We start from the raw sequence: 24238 nt of genomic DNA, 5'->3' as shown, positions 1-24238 counted from the left end.
GTACAGTGTTTTGCGGTCGGAAATTACCTAATCAGCAAGGTAATGACTACCTATTACGCATAAAAGTTATACGAAAATTTATTTGTAAGAAAAATAGGAGGTGAAAATGATGACATAACGTCTATACTCAGTGGTGGATTTATCTGAAGGCTAAGTACGCTGCAGTCTAGGACGGCACATTTTCAAAGGTGGCAAATTTTGTTGAAACTTTTTTATTTTGGAGAAGACATGTTTTGAAATTGCATGAGCATTTGGCTATCAAAAAGATTTTTTTGCGTTGGATACCGCACAATTTGACAATCGCTCGTGTAGATTGGTGCAAAAAAATCCTGGAAAAATTCGATCGAAGTGCTTCCAAACACGTCTCTAAGATCGTCATAGGCAACGAATAATAGATCTATGTATATGAACCCGAAACTAAACAACAGTTGACTGTATGGGTCTTTCAAGATGAGCCAAATCAAGTAAGAGTTGTTTGCGCCCTTCGACCATATCATTGAACTTACATTTGGAACTGAATCCAAACAGAATCTGAAAAATTACGAAAATATCCTCCACAAAATAGAAAAACCGAAATGTTTTTCTACTCAGATGCAGAAAAGATAATTGATACCTATATTTATTATCCCATATAAAATTTACAAATTGTCGCCTGCAGCATGAATATCAAAATCACGTTTTATCTAGGTTCATTTTCCAAATCATACAACTATCTATTACCGAATCAACTATTCTAATAAGAAAATTAGAATAGTTATTTGTATGCCAAGGACTGAAAGTGTTGCTTTGTTGGACGAGTCTGAAAATTGCGAGACAAGCAAAGCGAGGCGAGCAACAAACGAGTCCAACAAAGTAGTATTTCAGCCGCGGCGTACACAACATTTTTTAGACGACGCACAAGATTCAAAACATTTTATTTAGCGAACGTATTTAATGATATTTGCAATGTCAATATTGATTTATTAATTATTTGCAAAAAGTAATGTTGATTGTACCTCCAGGACAATTATTAATATTTATTGGATTGGATGCAGATGGAATATGTATATCTCTAGTAGATGTTGATGGAATCTCGTAGATGTGTTTGTGATTTCGATAGAATTTGTTGATTGATTCGTATTTGTCGTGGAAGAAAGTTATGCAAAATCATCGAAGTGAAACTGTCAACTGTCAACATTGAAGTGGCTAGAGTCACATTTAAGGAAGTCGAAAGTGTTGGCGTCGTCTAAAAAATTGTTTTTAATAAATGCAAAGAGAAAAACATTGAGAAAAGTGATGACATAATATTAAAACAACAACCTATTACTGAAAATACAAATGAAATAAAATCAAAATGGATCGAAAATTCAACTGATACTATCATACCAGATGAAGTGAAAGTTTCATCTTTACGTCCCAATTTTGCACACAATATTTCTAGTGACAAATAATTGCCTGTGTTAAATAATATTGAATGAAACACCAAACATCTAAATAACGAAACTCAAAATAAAATAATTTTAAATATAAATTGAAAAATAGACAACAAGAGAGTAATGTAAAACCCCAAAATATAACTAAAACCAAAAAATTTATCAATCAAAATAGGAATCTCAAGTAGATAAATCCAATAAGACTGTTATTATAAAATCAGCAAATAGCAGATTATAATAATAAAATAATGAAATTATTAAACGACAAGACAACTTACAAAAACCCGTCATCGTGTTGACCTCAATCCGTCGTCAAGGACAATACTTTTTGGTAATTGTCCTTCAAAACAATGCCGATATGCGTTATTTACAACTTGGGGAAGAAAAAAAATTATTTTAATACAGATACATCGTTGATATAAGGATATTTTTCTGTTGAGAGTCGACATTTGAACATGACTGGTCTTAACAACTGGTGCAGGATAAATCCCTTCTTGCAGTTACAGAAAAAAGTGATTAAGGAACTTTTCAAGTGCAGGTTGAAAAAGTATATTGACTAGTTTCAGTACATGTTGATTACCAAGTTAAATTTGAACCGTGAACGTAGGTGAGAAAAGGCCGAGATTTAAAAAAGATAAGTGAATTGCGCGCATTAGAAAAAATGCGGAAAGATAATTAGTGCTACATGGACGATTGAACATCGAAGGGACGTTCCTCAAGGTCGTATCGCCATAAAAAATGAGAATCTAGGTTTCATTCATATTCTCAAAATTATCGTTCAATATCATAGTTTTTTTATATATGACAGAAGAATAAAACTTACTTACTAATCTAAAGCTTAGTACGGTCATTTTAAATATTATTACAAAATAATATAAATATTGCCCAAAATTTTCATAAATATACCTGATCTAATATCAGTTTTCACGCTTTTTATAATCATAGGCTGTACGGAACAAAAAACGTTTGGAATGATGAAAAGCCCTGTATATTAAAGATTACATAACCGTATTATGAGATCTATTAGTACCTAAATTAGTTGCAACTTGCAAGATTCGAAGTGAATTCTAGTTTGATTATATGTCCATTAACAGTTAATAAAAAAACTTGAAATTTAATTGTTTTAAATCATTTACGGAGAAATATGGCGAGTTTCAAACAGCACGTACACCTCCAGGAAAACCAAAATAGAAAATAGTTTGAAATTTAAAAGTACATGAGTTTTTTTTAGAAATGAATTTCCGACAATAGACAAAACTCTTATCACAGTTCGAGATAATCTTTTCATTGGGAAAAGCATTACAGAAAATTTATTTCAATAGGAAGAAACAATATTGTAGTATGGAAAAGAAATTATCTAAAAACTTTGAAAGAAATGAAAAACCAAAGAAAAAATATATTTTATGTAGATGAACCATGGATCAATGAGGGACATACAACAAATTAATTATGGCAAGATTTGATGACTACCATGAGGCCATGAATGCTCATGTTTTCAAAGAATGAACAAATGATAGATATTCTTCCTCCTAATTGTATAATAGTAATGGATAATGCAAGTTATCACTGGACACTTATAGAAAAATTGCCCACAACCAAGTGGTTAAAAAATATTTACAGAATTGGTTTAATTCAAAGTTCCATCCCGCTCCTGTGAGAAAAGAACTTTATTCATAGCAAGAAATTCTAAATGATGAAATAGAAAATCGTGGAATCACGATGGATAGATCTATTCATTTCATTGCGCACTAAAAGGAGAAGTTTTAAGAAAAAATAATTCTTTTAGTTGTTTTTGGAGAAAAGGCAGTAAATTATACGATTAAACAAGACAAAATGTGGAACAATATTACTGATGAAATGATCGAGCCACTAATTGTAAATATTGGTTGCAGCAAATTATCTTCCGATTCCAATTTTTATTTAGATTTATAAGAAGTAGCTCTACTACTAAACTTGTGAGTTTTTATATTAAAATTATTCCTCATGAACGTTAGCTTGTTTAAAAATCAAAGTTAAAACCCTTATACCTATATAAAAATATTTTCTTCGTACCTTGTGGAAAAATGAAACATTTTAGAAAACATAGAATCAGGTTAATTAGGTGAAAATATAAGTAAATACCCAATATATTCATTATATTTCAGCAAATGAATATCTGGCTCGAAAAACGTTGCATGTAGCGGAAGTTCAATTTTACAGAAGAACGAATGATGTCCATAACGCAATTAAAACGGCAACTGGCAAATTAAAGAGCAACATACAACGTTTCTTCACTAAAACTCAGTTGCAAAAACATACTTATGGGGTTTACAAAATCTATTCATTGGTATGTTCATTCACATTTTGGTGTTTAACGACAGAAAAATGAAAGACATGGGATATTGGAGGAGGGATAAGAATAAAATTGAAGCGGTTGAACCAATTTTATTGACAGAAAATAAATAAATACTTACATGAACAACGACAATTACATAAACATTTACAATTAACACAAGTTTGTGTTACCGAAGAAAACATAAAAGGGTGCTACACTCAGCTTGCTCCAAAATACTATTAAACTGATGGAATAGTTTCATGAAACGCCCCATGGTCAGGATCTGTGAGATACCGAGCCATATCCATAAGGTCTTTCTTCTTCTCTTTTGGTATTGACAGGAATGCGGAGTAGAGGTTGGGAAGATCCTTGACGTCACATGGATTAAATCGGATCGGAAACACCTGTTCTGAAATCCAAGGGCGCAATATGTTGCGTGCCTCCCTCACATACAGTAAAGCTGGGTTATCTTCATCCAGACGTATTTTGTTATTTTGATTTTTTTTCTAGGTTTTCTTGCGGAAAGCGCTTCAATGTCTTTAAAATCTCTTTGATCCATTTCAGAGACAAAGAAAGATTTGTTTTGTTTCGCACCAACTATTACGTGCTTCCAATCACCTGAAACAAGTGCTTTCACTCTTTTCTTGGCACATTCGATAAGAGCGAAATCTCTATCACTCTATCAGTTATATTTTTGTTTTGTCACATTTTTGGTACTGTATAACCTTTTTAAATCCACGTCTCATCAAGATAAAAGATTTTCTTCTGCTCTGTTCTGTACTGCTTTATACTTCTTAAGTATTTTCGTTGCCAGCAAACAATTTTGTCGCTTTCCAGTAAAAGTGCTTCACGGTTATGCTTTTCCCAGGAAAAATCCATATTCATCAAAGTGGCCCATAAAAGTTTTTCAATTATCAACGGAATACTGTCATCCTGGCCGAGCTCTATTAAAATCTTATCTAGGGAAGGTATTTCTGTTTTAAAATAAAAAGAGTGAACTTTTCTTCTAACTACACTTTTGGTGTCTTCATCAAGGACTTTTACTGGTCTTCCTGGACTTTTCTTGGGAGGTTCCACTTGGCCTGCTATCTTTCTTCCCCGCAATAATTTAAAAACGGTGGACTTTTTAACTCCAGTCATTCGGGAACGACAGTTTCTTGTACAGTAAATTTCAGGTAATAGTATTTTACGCAATACATTTAAAATAATAGGTTTTTATTCACTCACAGTGGAGAATTATGGAAACATCTTTTCGTTGGTGTAAATGTCGCCATTTTATTACTAATCACTAATTACGGTTTAACAGCAAATACTGATGCGTTAAACTAAACAAATATACTTATAAAGGTCTAAAAATTTTGGGTAAGGTACCATTGCCCTTAAGGTGCCTGGTTAGGCCGAATCTGAAATAGGGTGCAATTAGGCAGAGGCACTAATAGAAGGTTAAACGGTACCTGTTAGATACAAAACGTAAATGTATAATCTACTACCTAAGTAATCCTTACACAATATTTCAAGACCTACACCTATGGCCGACACTGAAATTGAACCGAACTGGACGGAATTACCCATTTTATTGCTCTACACCTTTCTGAAAGAGACTATAGAAAACATAGATATTATAATTCTTTGAAGTGGTACGCAATTCAAGAAATTATAAAATGCATTTTTTATTGACCATTCTTTGTTTTTTATTATTTTATAGGAATAGATCAGATTTAGAATTAATGAGAATTAGAAGAAGTAGAACACATAGAATAGTTAAGATACTTTTAGAAACTAGATTATTAAAAAATATATATATTAGTTAGAATATATAAGAAACTTAATAATATAATTTGTTTATTTAACTAAAGAAAAAAGAAGCAAATAATATAAAAAATTAAATTATAGTCAGTGTAATAAATATGAAACTTTTAATTGGCTCAATATAAAAGAAACAATATTGGTTCAGAAGAAGTAGAACATTTTGTTAATAATTGTGAAAGCTAAATGAATAAATGAGAAAAACCCTACAGTAATTGAATTTAATTTAACATATCAATGTTTTTAAGATAGCAAATCATTTATATTTAGCAATAACATGAAAATGCATATCCTATTTCAAGTGTAAACGGATTTTCAGTTGTAGACAACCTACCAAATTACATTAATCATCACGGCTTACCTTATAAGATAACAGCTGATTGTGACTTCAAGAGTTCAAGAGCAATGACTTGCAAGACTTTTGTAAATTGCATAAAATTGAATTACATTATATAACAACAAAAAACAGTAATTTTAATTCACCTGTCGAAAGATATCATTATAGTTTAATTGAACATTTTAGATGTTCAAAATAAACAAATAAAGATTTGACACAAGATCAATTAATGAAACATTAAAGTCTTGCATATGATAATTCTACTCATTCTGTTAACCAATTTACACCCTTTGAAATAATTGAAGGTCATATAAATAATCTAGATCCTTTCGATTTAAACGACCATTTGGTAATATGCCATTATATAAAAAATAATAAAGAACAAAGAAATACTCTAAAGTAAAAGAAATAATAATTAATATAAGAAATGAAAACAGAACTGATCCACCCTCATATACAAATCAAGAAATAGCATATATCAGAACCAAATTTAGAGATACAAAATTACCTAAATTGAAAAAAAGTGAAATTACAGAAGACTCTGATATACAATTAGAAACAAATAAAGTAACTTATAAAAATATAATTAGAAATGAAATATGAAGCTGGCAACGTTGATAATACTTCTCATGATTTATCGGAAGATTGAAACTGAAGATATAGAAATTACGCAGATAAATAATTATTTGTTACCAATTAATTTAAGATCATTTAACCTTATATACACTAAACATGCTTTTATATATTGTATAGATTTAAAAGATATTATTTAACAAATAGAAATTAGATAGAAAATTAGAAAATATTTATCTACATATTAGATCAAAAAGAGGTTTAATAAATGCTATATGAAAAATAGATAAATGGCTTTTTGGAACTCTCGATTCAGATGATGAAGAAAGATGATAACGCAATAAATGTTCTACAGCAAAATCAAAAACAAATAATTCATCAAGTAAATCTACAAATATCATTACATAAAAAATTAATTGATCATTATAATAAACCAATAACAATTTTATGGAACAAACAACAAAAACTTCAGAATAATTTAGAAAAATTTCACATATCATTAGAAAATAAAATAATAACTTATAATAAAATATTAATAAATAATATCATTAGATTTTATTATTATTATTATTATTTTATAGTACAATTTCACAAATTAATCTGGATTGTCAAAATTTAATTACATATATTGATAATATTGAAAATGCAATAACCTTTTTTAAATTAAATACAATCAATAGTTCAGTAATCTCTAGTCAAGAAATTTTAGAAATTTTGAAATATTTAAATACTATTTATAAAGAAAAACAAATTCCAAAATGTAATAATATTCTAACATATTATCTCTTTCTGGGCTCACAAGTAGCCTTTTCCAAATCCAAAAAAATCTTTGCCACCCATGTTCCAATATTAAAATCCCAAGCGTCTGAATTTTTGCACTTATATCCCGTTATCCAAAACCAAAAAATATTTATTCCTCCTCAACCTTACTAGGCCAAGAATCCGGAAGAAGTAATTTTAATTAAAGAAGAATGTCCCGTTTTGGAAGAAAAACATTACTGCAAAGAAAAATTTAAATATATATTATAATATACTTAAATTCTATAGAACTCTTAAATGGCCGCTTTCCTAGAAACTGTTTCGTTAGTGATGTGAATATTCAAGAAACTATAATAGAACAAGTGACACACAGTGAAGTTTTAGTAATTTCAAATTTAGAAACTAAAGTATTATCCAAATGTGCTTCGGACCATTATTTAGTAATAAAATATCCATCAATTATTAGAATTTCAAAAAATTGTAGAATTCAAATAGAAAACGAGATTTTCTCAACTAATACACAGATTAAAATAGGAAAATCAATAATCGTACCAAAATTATATATAAACTCCGAATTTATGTAAAATATATTTTGAAAAACTTTATGAAATAGATAAAATTGCAATAATCATAAAACCGATTCATGAAATACAAAATCCACAAAGCCATATGTCAATTGGACTATTTCATCAATAGCAATAACTTGTGTAATTATTTCAAAATTTTAGTTAATTCCAAAAATTTAAAAGAAAAATTCGAAGAAATCCGAAAAGTGAAGAAATGAAGAATATGAATTTAACGAAAGAAGAGGAGCTGAAGAAAACAGGATCTGAAAAATACCTCCGTTATTTTTCAATCTCAAGGATGGGGGAGTTACATGAAGAAAAATCTAGAATATTCATTCATTTGTAATACTGTAATTTGTGTTTCTGTGTTAATCAAATTTTTAAAAATAAATTTTCGAAAGTTAAATATATAATTTGACAGCCGTAATTATCACTGCCGTGATTAACGGTTATTATTAATTATACAACAGTGGAAAACATTTTTTTCAAATCGCCAATTTCTGCTAGTAAAATTATGAATCCTATTGTAGGGTCATTAGAAGTCTCCTCTATTATTTTCTAAAAATATTCTAATTAAATATTCCACTTAATTATTAGCTTTGTCACTTACTAAGTCGTTTATTATGGCAAATGTTGAATATGTTGAAAATGTTTTATAGTTGTTTACATTTTTGTTGACAGCGACACACGAATATAATAGTTTTGTAAACAGTATTTGCATTTAATTGATTTTGTCAAATTTTGTCCAGAGTAATTGATTTTGTCCCGACAGACATAATTTTAAAAAATGATGACTTACATCTAGAATGTTTTCACTTGTTCTAAGGAGGATTTCTCCTAATGGAATATATACCTCATAGTTTGAAACTTTTAATATACAGTGCTTTTCAGATAAAAGTATCCACCTTTAATAACTTTTGTAATACTGGTATTTAGAAAAAATCCAAAAATACGTCAATTTATGTTGGAAGGGGCAAGCATTATGGCTTATTTAAACTTACTGGAAAAGCCACCCCCTCACCCCTAGCAGCATCCCCTTTATTTTTTTAAATTACTTTTCATATTTTTTATGTAAAATTTGGATACTCCTCTTTGAGCTGATTTCAAAAATGTATAATACTTGTAGGTTAAAGTGGTTAGTATATGAGATAAACAATTTTTCTTTTAAGAGCACAAATTTTACTTATTATTTACTTTCACCTTATTTGCCTGTACTAAAATGGGTTGTACAACAGTTCAAACTCTTTAATCTTTTTAACTGTGCTATTTATTATGAAGTTACAATAAGTGTTCAAAATGAGTACCATTCACTTCCATACAATGGTATAATCTATTTTGAAATGCCTCTCTGACATTGCTTAATACGGCTGGATTTAATTGTCGACATTCATTTTCTATCCTCTCTCGTAAATCATCCAGAGATTCTGGTTGGGTAGCATAAACTTTTGTTTTTAAATACCCCCATAAAAAGAAGTCTAGGGGTGTTAAATCCGGTGACCTAGGTGGCCACTCCATCATCTGCCCCCTTCTACCTATCCAACGAGCGGGGAATGTTTCGTTTAAAAATTGTCGGACAGGCATAGCATAGTGTGGGGGAGCTCCGTCTTGTTGAAATACCAGTAAATCTTCGGAAAGGTTATCATCATTTTCTATTATTGTTGTAATACGTGGGTCAACCCCTTCCCTGAGTAACTCAAGATATGATTCACCATTTAAATTTCCGTTGATGAAGAAAGGTCCGACAATGTGGTCACCTAGGATACCACACCAAACGTTTAACTTTTGGGGATGTTGTGTATGGAATTCACGCATAATATGTGGATCACTTTCAGCCCAATATCTACAACTATGCCTACTTACTAAGCCATTTAATGACCATGAGCATTCATAAGAAAAGCAAATATTGTTTAACAATTGTGGATTGTTATTGATAATTTGCGTCATTGATTCGCAAAACTCTAGACGACGATCAAAATCATCTTCATTCAACTCGTGCACCAACTTAACTTTGTATGGGTGGTACTTGAATTTATGTAGAACTCGGAAAACTGTAGAAGATGAAACACCGATCGCTCTACTTATTGTTGACAACGATTGGGGTTGTTGAGCCTCTAAGCTGACTTGCCCTAAAATTGCCACTTGGATTGCTTCGTTATTTACGAGTCCCTCTCGCTTATGCACTTTATTGCAAACAGACCCTGTTGTGGTAAATTTCTCCATCAGTTGAATTACATACTTATGAGTTGCATGTCTTCCGTCATGTAATTCGTTAAAAATTCTAGCAGCAGCTCTTGCACAATTATTATTTTGGTAGTATAAACCTACAATTTCAATTCTTTCTTGCAAAGAGTAAACCATTTCAGAGAAACAAAATAAATAATGTATCAAATTACACTATCAATAGTGACTACAAATTCTAGTTGACAATGTCAAACTTTAATAAAAAGTAGAGTTTTTTGTTGTTTGGATTTTTTAAGTAGAATAAATAGCACAGTTAAAAAGATTAAAGAGTTTGAACTGTTGTACAACCCATTTTAGTACAGGGAAATAAGGTGAAAGTAAATAATAAGTAAAATTTGTGCTCTTAAAAGAAAAATTGTTTATCTCATAAACTAACCACTTTAACCTACAAGTATTATACATTTTTGAAATCAGCTCAAAGAGGAGTATCCAAATTTTACATAAAAAATATGACAAGTAATTTAAAAAAATAAAGGGGATGCTGCTAGGGGTGAGGGGGTGGCTTTTCCAGTAAGTTTAAATAAGCCATAATGCTTGCCCCTTCCAACATAAATTGACGTGTTTTTGGATTTTTTCTAAATACCAGTATTACAAAAGTTATTAAAGGTGGATACTTTTATCTGAAAAGCACTGTATTTTTCTTCTAATCAAATCAAATTTTCTTGGCAACTCACCCTCTTTAACACTCTGTACATAAACAGGATTATCGCCAGAAACCTTCATCCCGTAACCATGTTCATCGCGGATAACGAAGACGCGCACCACATGCTGTTGGTTTTGGGATTGATCCATGAGAGAGGCAGGCCGTCCCACTGCCCCCGAAACCGGTGTGCTTGGACTCGGAGACGGCCGCCTCATAGAACCGTTCATACACGGCGAGGGGCTACTGAAACAAAAAACAATAAATAGATAAAATAATTGAAACAAACATCATTTTCTTATAAATCTAATTATGAAAATATTCACTGATTCGTAAAAATTTACATGCATATACCTATCAAACGTAATAAATTTTGTGGTTTTAGAATACCGTAAGTAACATAAATATGCTTTATTTGAAAAGTCTTGATATTTCATAAATTATTTACCACAACGGTAGGTAAAATTGAAGCTGTTCCTGTGAACTATGGAGGGCAGAGGTAAGAAGATCCATCTGTGTATATGAAAATGTGCCCCCGAAATATTCTAAATGCATCAGGATAAATTTAATAATTGTTTTAGGTTATATTTACTATATTGCAAGTAATGAAAATTTTCAGTAATTCTTGAGTCTAAAATTATATTAAATTTACTAACTTTACATACTTCAAATCATCTACATTTACTACATTATGGAAAGTATTTGAACTGTTATTTATTGTATATAGTTGGACATTTTTTCAATTTTTCTCCCATATGAGATACTTCTCCATCTCCTTACCCTCCTAAGCAACTGACGGGATTGTTACTCCTTCATATCGTGACCTTGATCAGTCAACCACGTTTACGCAGAAGTAATTCATTTCGACCATCTTAGCAACTTCTTGCTAATTGGAAATAATAAGTTTAGCAGTATCTAAGCATAGAGAAAATGAATTGTTAGCACAACGCAAAAATAGGATACCGATAGAATACGTACACAAGAGAGAAGAAAAAATGAATTACATGAAGGACACTTGACCAGACTCGAAAGGAACAGAATGCTCAGGCAAGCAAGTCAGTTAACAGTTAACACGAACAGCAGAGGAACGTATTGTAACAGCACAGAATCTACGGCAGAAAAAGACTAACCAGAGGAGTTTGCAACGTGTCAGCGTTGAGTACTTTAATAACGCCTACTTGTCTTCTACGAGAATAAAGGATAATTGATGCTGTGTTTCCGATGTAACGATATGTTAGTAAAAGTAACAGATCCGTACCTCCTTCTTAAGCATATTGGAACAGCATAGAACCTGGGTATATACCTCACATTATACTTCGATTGTCGCAAACTGAAAAGAGCTTTCTTTCTCGAATAATACAGTTTTTAATAATTGTGAAGTTTGATGGCTTATTTGAACACTATGGATTTCGTGATCAATCTTTTTGCTCAAGATTTTTTCGAGGTTATCGAAAAACTGCCACATATGTTGCCTAGATCTGTAGATAACTGTGGAATTGTGATTGTTACAGAGCATCTGGAGAATTTAAATATTACTCGTGAGTTTTCAGTGTCTCACAATAATGTGTTCGAGGCTTTGACAGGGTTGGTGACTTACAATCCCTTCTAAAATGATGTCCTTATAGACAACAACGCTTGTTCTACAGCGCAAAATACTGTTCAAAGTGCGTTCCAAAATAATCAGTACAAAGTAATAACGGTTCTCATATTTTAGAAGCATCATGGCATCAAGGAAATGTTGAATTTTTTACATCGGGCTGTGCAGGCGTGCAATGATGTGCTATAGCAATGAGTAATATCATAAGAGTATCTATCACTCCATCTCAACAGTGGAGCAAAAACACTCTTAATTAAAACATGATAGAAAGAGATTCACTGTACGAGTATGTCAAACTGCGATTATTGAATGCTGAAAATCCTGCAGGTATCTAATCAAAGAAGACGATTATTTAGAAATAATGCATTTCGATTTAGTTAAAGCTGAATTGGAAATATTTGGTCGTACCTTTGCTCTAGAATATTAGCGTGACAGTTCTTTGTTGATTATCTGTGCAGATTATTCTTGACATATCAAACTGGTATATTTATAACTGCTGGAAAATCTTTTGGGACTTTTTGTTAAGATTAAAATTTTTATTTAACTTATTCTCATTCATGTGGCCCAAAAGGTGCTAGAGCTAATAATGGCAAAGCATACGTGATTTAATGTACCGGATGTCTCAATAAGAATGGCTCTCGGCAATATCTCGGGAACCGTTTATAGCACAGCTTCGGGAAAAAAATTTATAACAAAAGTGACTTCGAGAAAAACCTGGAAATTATTTACAGAGTTGTAGGTCCACCGCTAGAGGGCGTAATTGGATACAAAAAATTATAAAATGAATAATTTACAAATTTTGCCTAATAAAGATGTATTTAAACTATGATTATCGTATTCTTCAAGAAATTCAGCGTATATTTGATTTTACAAGTTTTAGTCTATCTCTTCAAATAGGAGATGGGGGGAAGCGGGAGCTTTATTATAAAAAAACGCCTGTAAGTCCAGTTCTACTTAACCTATCTATGCACACTTAGTCTTTTTGAAGAGAGCTCATTTCTACCAATGTAAGAGTTATAATTTCGAAACAACCTAATGAGTAACGTATACGCTAGACGGCGATATTTATTTATTTTTTTAAATCTAGCTATTCTTGAAAAATGTTGAATGGAAACATGCAGTTTTAATTAAGGAATATAAAAGTAGACCAAATTACCAACAGAATAGCGAAAACCGCATGTCGATATCTTTTTCGTATTACGAAATATCCTAAGAAATTTGTAAATTTTAAACAATTTCCTTTAAACATAAATTACTCCGGGTTGACTGAACGGATTGGTAATATTGATAAAATTGTACGTAACTTTCAGCTGCAACGATTTGAATTGAATTGACATGAGAGGCTCTTTTGATTGCTGACAGGAGACCAGAAGATTCTACCAACCTTAATTTAATTGATGTTCAGACATTAATTGAATTATATCACGAATCACGAAGTACCCGGCGGACAAATGAAAGATTTCTGGTGGCGCATTAAATATCAGAATCGCGGGAACCCACATATGGTAATGTATATCGAAAATGACCCATCTTTTGAAAATGAAGAAGGCATTCGTCTCCTTCACCAAGTTATATCCTGCTAATTGCCACCAGATAATACTGATCTTTATGATTTGGAAAAAAAAATCAAATTCACCGGCATACCCATACATGTCAATGGAATAATACCAACACTTGCCGGTTCGATTTTCCAAGACAATAATCCGACCAAACTCGGATTAACTTGATTAAACTTCTGATGTAAATGTCAGATGGGATAATAATTATAAACTTACATAATTTGGGTTTGTAATGGGAATATATTTGGAACCATGTGGCTCAAATGAAGCAATAGCATATTATGTTGCAAAGTATATCTCTGAACCAACCGCATTAGATTCAAGAATAGCCCAAGCAGTGCGACAAATTCAACGTGAAGAAAATGACACATCCCGAAAACTCTTTTAAGGTTTGTATGCGAATTATGCAAGAACGACAAATCTCTGCTCGTGAGTCCGCATTTAGACTGTCTCTTCTAAATCTAAGCGAGCTCAAGAAAATGTATTTTCTCAAACACTCATAAACCCGAAGTCGGATACCGAGTATTGAAATTTGGTGATAGTAAACAAGCAACGGGATATTGTCATAATATATTTGACACGTGCGAAAAACGTCCACATGACCACCCAGAATTCGACTTAATTAATATGAGTTTGCTAGAATCATTAAATGAAACTTATAGTTCGAAATATTCCACGGACGGTACGAGTTCCATATTTTGTTGCAGCAACAGACTCCCAGAACTATTATTTTAGTCTTTTGCTACAATAAATTCCGTATCGTAATGAATGTGAGCTACTGAAAGAACCCGACTCCGCCCAGGAAGCATTCCTAGTAAAAGAAAAAAGCCTCCGCCAAACCAACGAGCGTATGCAACTGTTTAGAGAACGATACCGACAGCTAAAAAATGCTTTTATCCAAGTTCATGCATTTCGAAGAAAATCTATAACCTAACGACGAACCCAATGATGAAATGGAAGCACCTGAACAATGTATGGCTGCTAATGCGTTCAATACGTCTTGCAGAGCTATGAATACTGATCAGGCAGAAGTCTTTCGATTTGTGATACGAAATATTCAAGGAAACGACAACAGACTAACGCTCTTCATTACAGGGAATGCGGGAAGGCATGTTCGGTGGTCCTGATGTGCTCTTGTTAGGCGATCTAATGCAACTACCTCCAATACGAGGATCCAAGTATTCATTCAACCAGTAAGAATGGTTCCAGGCAACACATTTGTGGCGCTTATTCTCTTTAATAGAGCTAATAGAGAACATGAGATAATAAGGTTGCGACAAGTGTGTGAATATATTGAACGCTTAAGAGTAGTAAGACACACTTTTTTGATCTTATGCAGAAAGTATCTTCAAATAGCTCTGGAGAGTTCTCAATTGAAAAAGCTCTATGTATTTACCCAACGAATCAGCAGGTCAATAAACATAATGTAGCTCGAACAATTCAGGAATAAGAATACACAAAATAACAGCCCAAGATCAATTAATTGATGGAACAAAAAACAATGATCAGATTGATATTAATAATATAATACAGTCGGACATTAACAAAAAAAAACTAAAAAAATGTGTTGAGGTCTAACGTGGACGTTGCAAAGGGACTTGTAAATGGAGCAATAGGTCACATCACCGAAATCATATGGCCATAATACAGACACGTGCTCAACTAAACTCAACTTCTTAAATTGTGATAGCAAAAGGAAAAAGGTGCTAAATGTTCTTAATTACATCCCAAATGTAACACATTTTAGTGTTAAAAATATATAATCATGTACGACATGGAATTATATTGTCGTAGACGAAGAAGCTCAATTATCAGCTCAATTATCGTTAAAGATTACAATGAACTTATAAAGTGTTATATTTCTTATTAGAGTTGGTTTATTTTGAATATTTTAGTTCATTTTATTAACAAATAATAGAAGCTTGTTTTTAAAAAAGGTTTTTTTTTGGATTTTACTTATGTTCATATCAATACTGTTGTCTGGTTATTAGTTTAGTGTTTTTATACCGGCTACTGTATTCTTTTTAATTGCCAGTGTAAATTTTCTCATATCTGAAACTTCTTTTTTGGCTTTATATTAGATTTATTTCTTCAATCTTTCCACTACTTACAACAACATTTCGATCTATTTTTTGGTTTATTTTAATAATAACTTAATAGAAATATGGTTTAAAATTTTCCCATAATCTTCTCTTAAAATGTTTATACATATCTACTTATAAAGTTGTCGGTATTGACCCGGACGAAAAACCGCCGTATATTTTGAGATCCCACCAATCTAGGAAAGTTAACCTTGATTACACTACATTTTTAAATACCACTATCCTTCATAGCTCTAAGCTCTAGCTGCAATTTAGTCGTTGCTTCAATAAATTTACTAAAATTCAGCCATACATCGTGACATGTTCTTACAACATGATGGTTGTGCGGTCCCCAAATCTCCAGACCTAACTTTTAAAATACTATGTGTGAAATTTCATGACATTTCGATTAGTCAAAGAAAAGTGGTAGCCATTCAAGTGAAGCTACTTTTGTTATTTTCAAAACAATTTCTTTTGTTAATTTATCATTGCTTCTTGATGAAAAAAAAAATACTGAACTGAACAAGCTCAGCAATGGCTTCAGAAGTGTTAACCGGACTCTGCTCCCTCAAAAAGAACCATTTGTTATTAGTTTGCTGAATTTGAACGTGGTTGTACAGACACCAATGATGGTGAACGTTCTGGTCGTCCAATTGAGGTGGTTATTCCAGAAAACATCAAATAAATCCACAAATTGGCCATACAAAAGCTTTTTTCAAACAACAACCTGTTAATGACTCAGTGTTTGGCCACGTAATAAATAAGATTTTTTGCGTCCATATGTGACAATGGATGAAACATGGATCCATTACTTCACTTCGGAATCAAAAAGATCATCATCTGAGTGGACTGCAGCTGGAACCGGAACTACGTCCGAAGCGTTCAAAGGCACAACAGTCATCTGGGAAAGTTATGGATTCAGTATTTTGGGATGCACATAGAGTTGTTGGATCTTTTGAATGCAAAAATCAAGGAAAAATGGCCTCATATCTCGAAAAAAAAACACTGTTTCGCCGACGATGGTTAAATTGAATGAATTACACTTCAAATTGCTTTCCCAACCACCGTATAGTCCAGATCTGGCACCTAGTATCTGCTGGCTATTCGCTGATCTCAAAAAAAATGGTCGTCAATAAGAAATCAGCTAAAATGGGGAAGAAATTGCTGAAACTGAAGCCTATTGCCTGTATCGCTTTTAAAGGAAATTACATTGATGAATAAAATCGATTTTTGGTAAAAACGTTTGTGTTTTTCTTAGGTAGTCCCACGACATATTAAGCAATTAATTGATAGATAATTGGCTTCAAGCTATTGAATTGTGTAAGCTTCAGTTCAACTTCCTTAAAATTTGTTTATTTAAGGGCATCTTCGTTGTTTACAAAAAAACAACCTCATGATATTGATAAACTTAATAGGGGAATTACAGTATCCTGGTGAAGTTTTCCAAAATATCAAAGAGAAATTCGAAAACAACATACGATACGATTTAGAGCAAAATGGACAGGAACAGTTAATGAGATATACGTCAGTAGATCTATGTTTTGTTATATAGTGAATTGTACAAAAATTCCTCAATTTTTGTTATTATAATTGACATGTATTATTTGTTTTTATTCCATCACTTTGCTTCAAACTATCCTAAAACAATTGTATTTTTTTCCTATTTTAAGTCTATTTGAAACTAAATTTACAGTTTTATATTGATCAAGTAATAATAAAAAAGTAGTTAATTCCATATTGCATAAGAAAAGAATAACTAAAACATTAAAAAAATTAGTTATTTGTTGACTTGAGATCAATGACAGTTTAAATCAAAATAAATATTTTCATTTTTTACAACAAATTTATTACCTAAGGTTAGGCAGTGAATATGAATGTTCTGCCTTTATAACTTGTCTGTGAAACAATAAAATTACTGCAAAGAAATTAGCTAACCTCATGTACTCTACTTTTTGATTCGGTTCCCTAGATTATATGATTCAACATTTGAATTTTTAGAAAACAAATCCTTAAGTACATACCATTGGAGAATTAAATTCAAGGCTGTTTATATACAGTCTCCAAAGTACTACTTTTGATTTATGAAATCAAACCTCAAAACTAAACTAATAAATAGTAGTTTTGTAAAACATATATTGAAAATGTTAATATGTTAAAATGTTAATATGAATTGATGAGTGAAAAACACCTTTCTTTTATGTGTCCTACATAAAATATGAATATCAACGCCTCCAATTGTACTATGATTAAGTATATTTTAGAGTGTGATCCATTATAGATACAAACTTCAGATAAAACTGCAATAATTAATAAAAGCTCAATAAACAAAACAAGTATGATTTTAACAAGATTAAATTTTGTATAATAAAGAGATATATAATTATGTTTGTAAATGTTCAAATAACTTTCTATTCTGTTAAAATAATTAAACAAATTACACAATAAATCAGTTTAATGTCCAAGTAAATATGTTAATGGAACTAATACCTTCTTTCTCAGTGAATTCAGTTAGTCAATGTAATCAATAAGTAAAATTTACATTATGAACAAGATACAACAGATCAGTTTTGAAAAAGCATTCAAGTAATTTTAATAATAACATACAACAGGATATAATAAGCAAGTTTGTTAATACATAATTACTTCCAGAATATAAGCTACCAAAGGATAAACTACAAAAACGATAATAAACACGAATTATACAGAGTGAGACTATAAGAAATATTTTCAAGATATCTGGTTACAATGGAAGTAGCAAACAAATCTATAGAAACCTTGGTGACATTTATACTGAATATATTATTTACTAGCAAGTAATCATCTATCGAAACCATTGAAAGACTTAGTTAACAAAATCAACTTAAAAGCAACAAAATAATTCAAAACAATTAAAATTATTCCTATTAACAATCATCTTGTTATTTGGATAGTTGTTCCATTTCATACACAACTTTGTATAAAAATAAAATAATACTTGGAATGGAATGAATGAGTTCAGAGAGCCCTGATTATCCAAATAATATACAGGATAAATTTAGAGAGATAAAGTTATTTATATTGATAGCATAAGGGATCATTGTATAAATTTATAAAAATAAATATTCCAACTTACTATCAAAACAGAGAATTTTGTTCTGGAATAAGTGACGAAACAAATGAACTGAATACAAACAGGTTGTAGATCCGCAAAGGTGAGTCCTCTACTTACTAATGGTTTACGATTTCCTAACAAACTCTATGAAAAATTTACTGATAATACCTATTTTGTACATACTGAAGAATACTTAAGACAAACCATATATCTATAGAAATAAACTTACTGCTAAACTAAATATAAAAAAGAATGAAACAAATGGACTGAATACAAACAGGTTCTAGACCCGCAAAGGTGAGTCCTCTACTTACTAATGGTTTACGATTTCCTAACAAACTCTATGAAAAATTTACTGATAATACCTATTTTGTACATACTTAAGAATACTTAAGACAAACCATATATCTATAGAAATAAACTTACTGCTAAACTAAATATAAAAAAGAATATAACGGAAAATCAAAACGAAATATAGATTATTTAATAGTACATAAACAAATAATATGAACAAATATGATTTAGATAACACCTTTGTTCGAATTCTGCTTTAATAAATTTCTAAGTGACCACAGGTCACATAAAGTTTTAATTTGAAAGCTAGAAAATTGCTTGGAAATAGAATAATGGACAATGTTCAAATATGTATCAAATTCTTGGAAAATTTCAACAGAGAAATTGGTATATCTACCATCTCAACAAATTGCATCGAAGATTAGTATTCGAAGTTTGACACAAATAAAAAGAGAACAAAGTACTAAATTGTCAACAGTAACGCCCAGTCGGAGATCTAAAATACCAAAGACTGTGTTAATGATACTATTAAAGGAGCCATTAAAAATACTGTATTTATGGCATTAAAGTGAAAATTACTGTTGAAATCAAATCTCTTTCTCTCTCTCTCTCTCTCTCTCTCTCTATATATATATATATATATATATATATATATATATATATATATATATACAGAGTCCTTCATGACTTAAACTTTTCTTGATTTCTTGAATATATTATTTATCATTTTTTCCGAATAATTATTTTCTTTCAATGCAGATACTGCAATCACAATTTGAATCACATTCATCATGAATTTCCAAATTTGGATAAAATCAACTTACTTTGGTCTAATAAGAAATATTAATTTTTCCTTGGTTCCTACATCTCAAATATATAGGAGTAATCAATTAAATTATTTGTAGTTTTATTAGAATTTACAAAATAGAGCTATAAATTTTACTCAAATTATTTAGATCTTTTTATCATTTATAGCTTTTTTGTTTTATAAATGTGAACCATTTTTAAAAATGCCCTTTGTTGTGTATTAGATTCCGTTTCAAGGATTTTTGAATCTTTATAATTGAATTTATGTTTTATGGATCGTCCATGCAGTTCTATTTTTTTTATCGTTGATATTGATATATATATATATATATATATATATATATATATATATATATATATATATATATATATATATATATAGTATGGTCAAATAAATTCATTTTCATTGAAGTTAATATCAATATGGATATGTATATAACATGATATTGTGAGTTTGAGGAGAAGAACGCATTCTATTTAAAAGAAACTATCTATTACTCTCCCCGGTCTTTTCATATTAGAATCCGTTTTATGGTTCAAAAACACTTTCACAACTCAGCTGAGAACCCATTAATAGCTAACCTACTAGAAGAAAGAATTTGGACATTTACTTAACTATACACACTTCTGATCTGTTAAAGAATTCCATCTCAGTAACAAAAAATTATTCAATGAGCTACCAAAAATTGACAGAGAAATTTCTCCTTGAAGGACCTTATTATTCTGTGGCGGGTTCTAGAATTTACCATAGATTCAATATACTGGCAAAATTCATTTTAGTATGAAGTAAGATATTATATGCATTATCGTTATTATTGTTAAGCCAAATTGTTATTTTATATTATCTAATATAAAATTGTGTCGCTTTGTCCATAAAATTGTAAAATTTTCTAAGGATAATAAAGTTTATCTCTCTCTTTTTCTCAATAAATTACTTTGAAGATTTTAATAATTGTATAAACATTGCTTATGTAGACAAAGGTTTCATTCCACTCTGATAGTAATGTTACATCATGATCAATATAATTATCAACAAAACATTTACAAAGTTGACCTATTTTTTCCTATATGCAAAAATGTGTACACAATCATGTAATTCTAAAAGAGTTTTGTTTTTACAAGTTTTTAAACATTAGCCTATTAAAAATATAAAAATAGAGGCAATCAAGAATTATTCAAATGAAAACAATTCTTTGAGTAATACCTGCACTAGATATTCCGAATCATCACAATAAAAATGATAATAATTCCAGATGTAAGCACATAGTGACTTAACATTTGCAATAGTTAAAAAGAAATAAAAATAGATATTTAATCATTAATTAGGCATATATACATAAAGTCATGAACAAACCAGCATAAAGAACGCCTACTTAACTACAAAAATACTTTGCTAATAAATTTTATTTTATATTTAAAGATAGCTATTCTATTTGTATGAACTATGTACAAGTATATGTGCCAAAAACTGTTTTCATTGATGAATAATCAAATCATTTCATAACAAAAGATTGGGTAGATAAAAAGGATAGTAGAAGTAACTAGAAAACTTATTTCTAGTTGACTTTATAGAATCTACCCAAACAATACAATAAGGCGGGTCAATCCTAGACATACGACTATTTGTTGTTTTCTTTAAATTTAGATGACAGGTAAGAAATAATACGGTGACGTAAGTGTAACTACATCACTGCCCTTCGTTTTGTTATTGACCATCAATCATTAAAACAAAACTAAATGACTGATCTTTACTCACCTATCAGTTTGTGCAGAGAAATTATCCATTTCTATCTACAATAATCCAATATTTACACCACAAAATAGTAAATAATGAATGTCCACGGAAGCAGTCATTTCCAAATATTTCACTAAATAACATTACTGCCTACGATTTTCCGCAAAAATTAAGCGCCGCACAAGAACATCACTAACATATCGATCAAAATAAAAAAAAAGTTCGACGAAATAACCAAAACTTTTCGAAATTATCGCTTACAATTATCGAGACCAACAAGTGTCAGCCATCTTGGGTTCAGATTCGCTTTAAGGGGAAAAGTCTAATGCGTTTGCGCGTGTCATTTATTTAACTTATTAATTTTAATACATAGTTCAATGGTCATTCTTTTATCAATTTATATTTTAAATTCAACTCTACCGCTATTATAACTTAACTTATTTTGGAATGTTATAGATGTAATATTTTATGAAAGTGTGAACATCCCACTTGTACCTATAACCTTCAAAAAATCTTTAAGCACTGCATGATTAAAATATGTATTTAAAAAAGTAATATTACAGTTTTGAGGTAGGTATAATACATAATTTAAATTTCTTCAATTTCTTATGTCTTAGACCCAAAATCAAGAACATTTAGATGCATTAATACATAATTTATTGACACTATTTACAAGAATTACTTGGACCATTCCTTTGATTTTATTCATTTAAGTTTGTATTAGAATTTGATCAACTTTTATAAAAGTCAGGTTCCTACTAAGAAAAATTTTATTTGAATATTACTTTTGAATCACACAATGACACTCTGTTTATATTTCACTAACTGAGCTTAGAAACAGTGGACTTTTGTAGATTATTAAAGCTTTTTTAAATTACTCCTAAAAAATGTTTTCTGCTTTGGTCATAAATAGATTAAATGATTTGAACTTTTCATAGAATAACTGATTGAAAAGTGGCATCGTCAAGATTAGGTAATTTATTATATGGGTTTGGTAGTAAAACAGAATAGCTATTTTCTTTATTTATTACGTATTCAACACAAGTTTTTTATACCTACATAGTTTTCAAGTTCCGATATAACTTGTTTCATTCATTACCGTACTTACTGTAGGAAAATGTATTTGCTTAGCGTAGTTGTAGTAACAACTTTTCGTGGGAATCTTTTTAAGAAAATTCATGTTCTTCTTGTTATAAATGTTGATATGTAATCTTTTTGAATGCGTTATGCATAACAATGACTGAATTTGGCGGAATTTTTGGTAGGAGTTGATCAGTGAACCATATTTAAAATAATGCCATGTCGAAATTGTGTTTAACGGATGAAAGTAATGCATTTGGTACAAAATCATCTTCACTGCCACCATGAAGAATAATTACCAGTGTCTACCTTGAACAAGGAGTATTCAAGAAACAATTTTTAGAATCATCAACCCAGTCATTTGTATCAATCTAGATTTCGTTTGATCTCGATATGTCTTCCTTCTTAATAAACATTCCTGTCGAAGTCGAAGACGATAGGATATGATTCCATAATAAACATTCTGATGCATACCCTACTAACTCGATGGTTTTCAATGGCCGCTTCTGGCTTTCTGAAATGTCAGCACTACCAAATACGACTCACAGTTGAGCACATACTTACAAGTGTTCAAATTTCTCCAATAATTTCCGTAACCACCAGCTAGGAAATTCGTTCCAAGAAATTTTAAATTTTTTTAAACAATTACACCGCCTAAACCATTATTTGAATGACATTAATCTTTGAAAAATAACTTCTTGCTGTAAACTAAACAGTTTTTTAATGCTAATGTTATGTCGTAGTTAAATTACAAGTTAATATTTGTATCATAACTATACCATATGACAATGATCCCAGTCATATTTTTTTTCAGTGGCTGGTGATTAGTTTCAGAGGTAACTAACCAGACGAGTAACAAAAAGAGACTTTAGTGTCGTGTTACTTTTACATGATTTTCGAAATCGACCAGATTAAAAAATACTTGTAAAAATATTAGGAATTGTGCCGAACAGAATAGGTTATGAGTGCGATACACAGCTGAATAATATTATTTTTTGAAAATCAGCGTGCAAATCTCATTTCTTCCCATTTATTTATATTAATGGTAATAGAACAGTTTGATACTGAATACACTGTTTACAACACCAACACTCACAATTACACTGTCTGACATTAGAGTTTACTTTCAGTTTCTGAAGACGATAATGTGGTTATCGAAACGCGCGTCCGCGTTCGTACGGTTCGAGAAATTCCAACTTAGAACAGTTTGAGTTATTCGTAAAGTTTATAAACTGTTTGCCATGTAATTGACTGCTGTTGAACATGAAGCGAATGACCATTCATTTCAGTACCTAGACACAAAAAAGAAATACAAACACAAATAAAAATATTTTATTGAATGCAAA

At 30.7% G+C, this 24238-nt stretch overlaps 1 protein-coding gene across 4 annotated transcripts in view; it reads right to left on the bottom strand.

Annotated features, from left to right (window-relative positions):
• Positions 1-22117, bottom strand: part of LOC130441850 (rho guanine nucleotide exchange factor 12) — a 229572-nt gene extending 207455 nt beyond the window's left edge. For 2 of the 4 annotated variants that reach the window (XM_056775661.1, XM_056775664.1), the window contains exons 1-2: positions 21834-22117; positions 10683-10894 (exon numbers count right to left, since the gene is read on the bottom strand). In XM_056775661.1, coding sequence (XP_056631639.1) covers positions 10683-10894; positions 21834-21862 — 241 coding nt within the window. In that variant the 5' untranslated portion in view covers positions 21863-22117. The remainder of the gene's footprint in view (positions 1-10682; positions 10895-21833) is intronic. The other 2 variants (XM_056775662.1, XM_056775665.1) reach the window with 2 other exon arrangements.
• Between the last annotated feature and the right edge of the window lie 2121 nt (positions 22118-24238).

The sequence above is a fragment of the Diorhabda sublineata genome, chromosome 3 (assembly GCF_026230105.1).
Source record: "Diorhabda sublineata isolate icDioSubl1.1 chromosome 3, icDioSubl1.1, whole genome shotgun sequence".
NCBI lineage: Eukaryota > Metazoa > Arthropoda > Insecta > Coleoptera > Chrysomelidae > Diorhabda > Diorhabda sublineata.
Note: the sequence above shows the minus strand (reverse complement) of the source record. Positions and strands in the feature narration are given on the sequence as shown.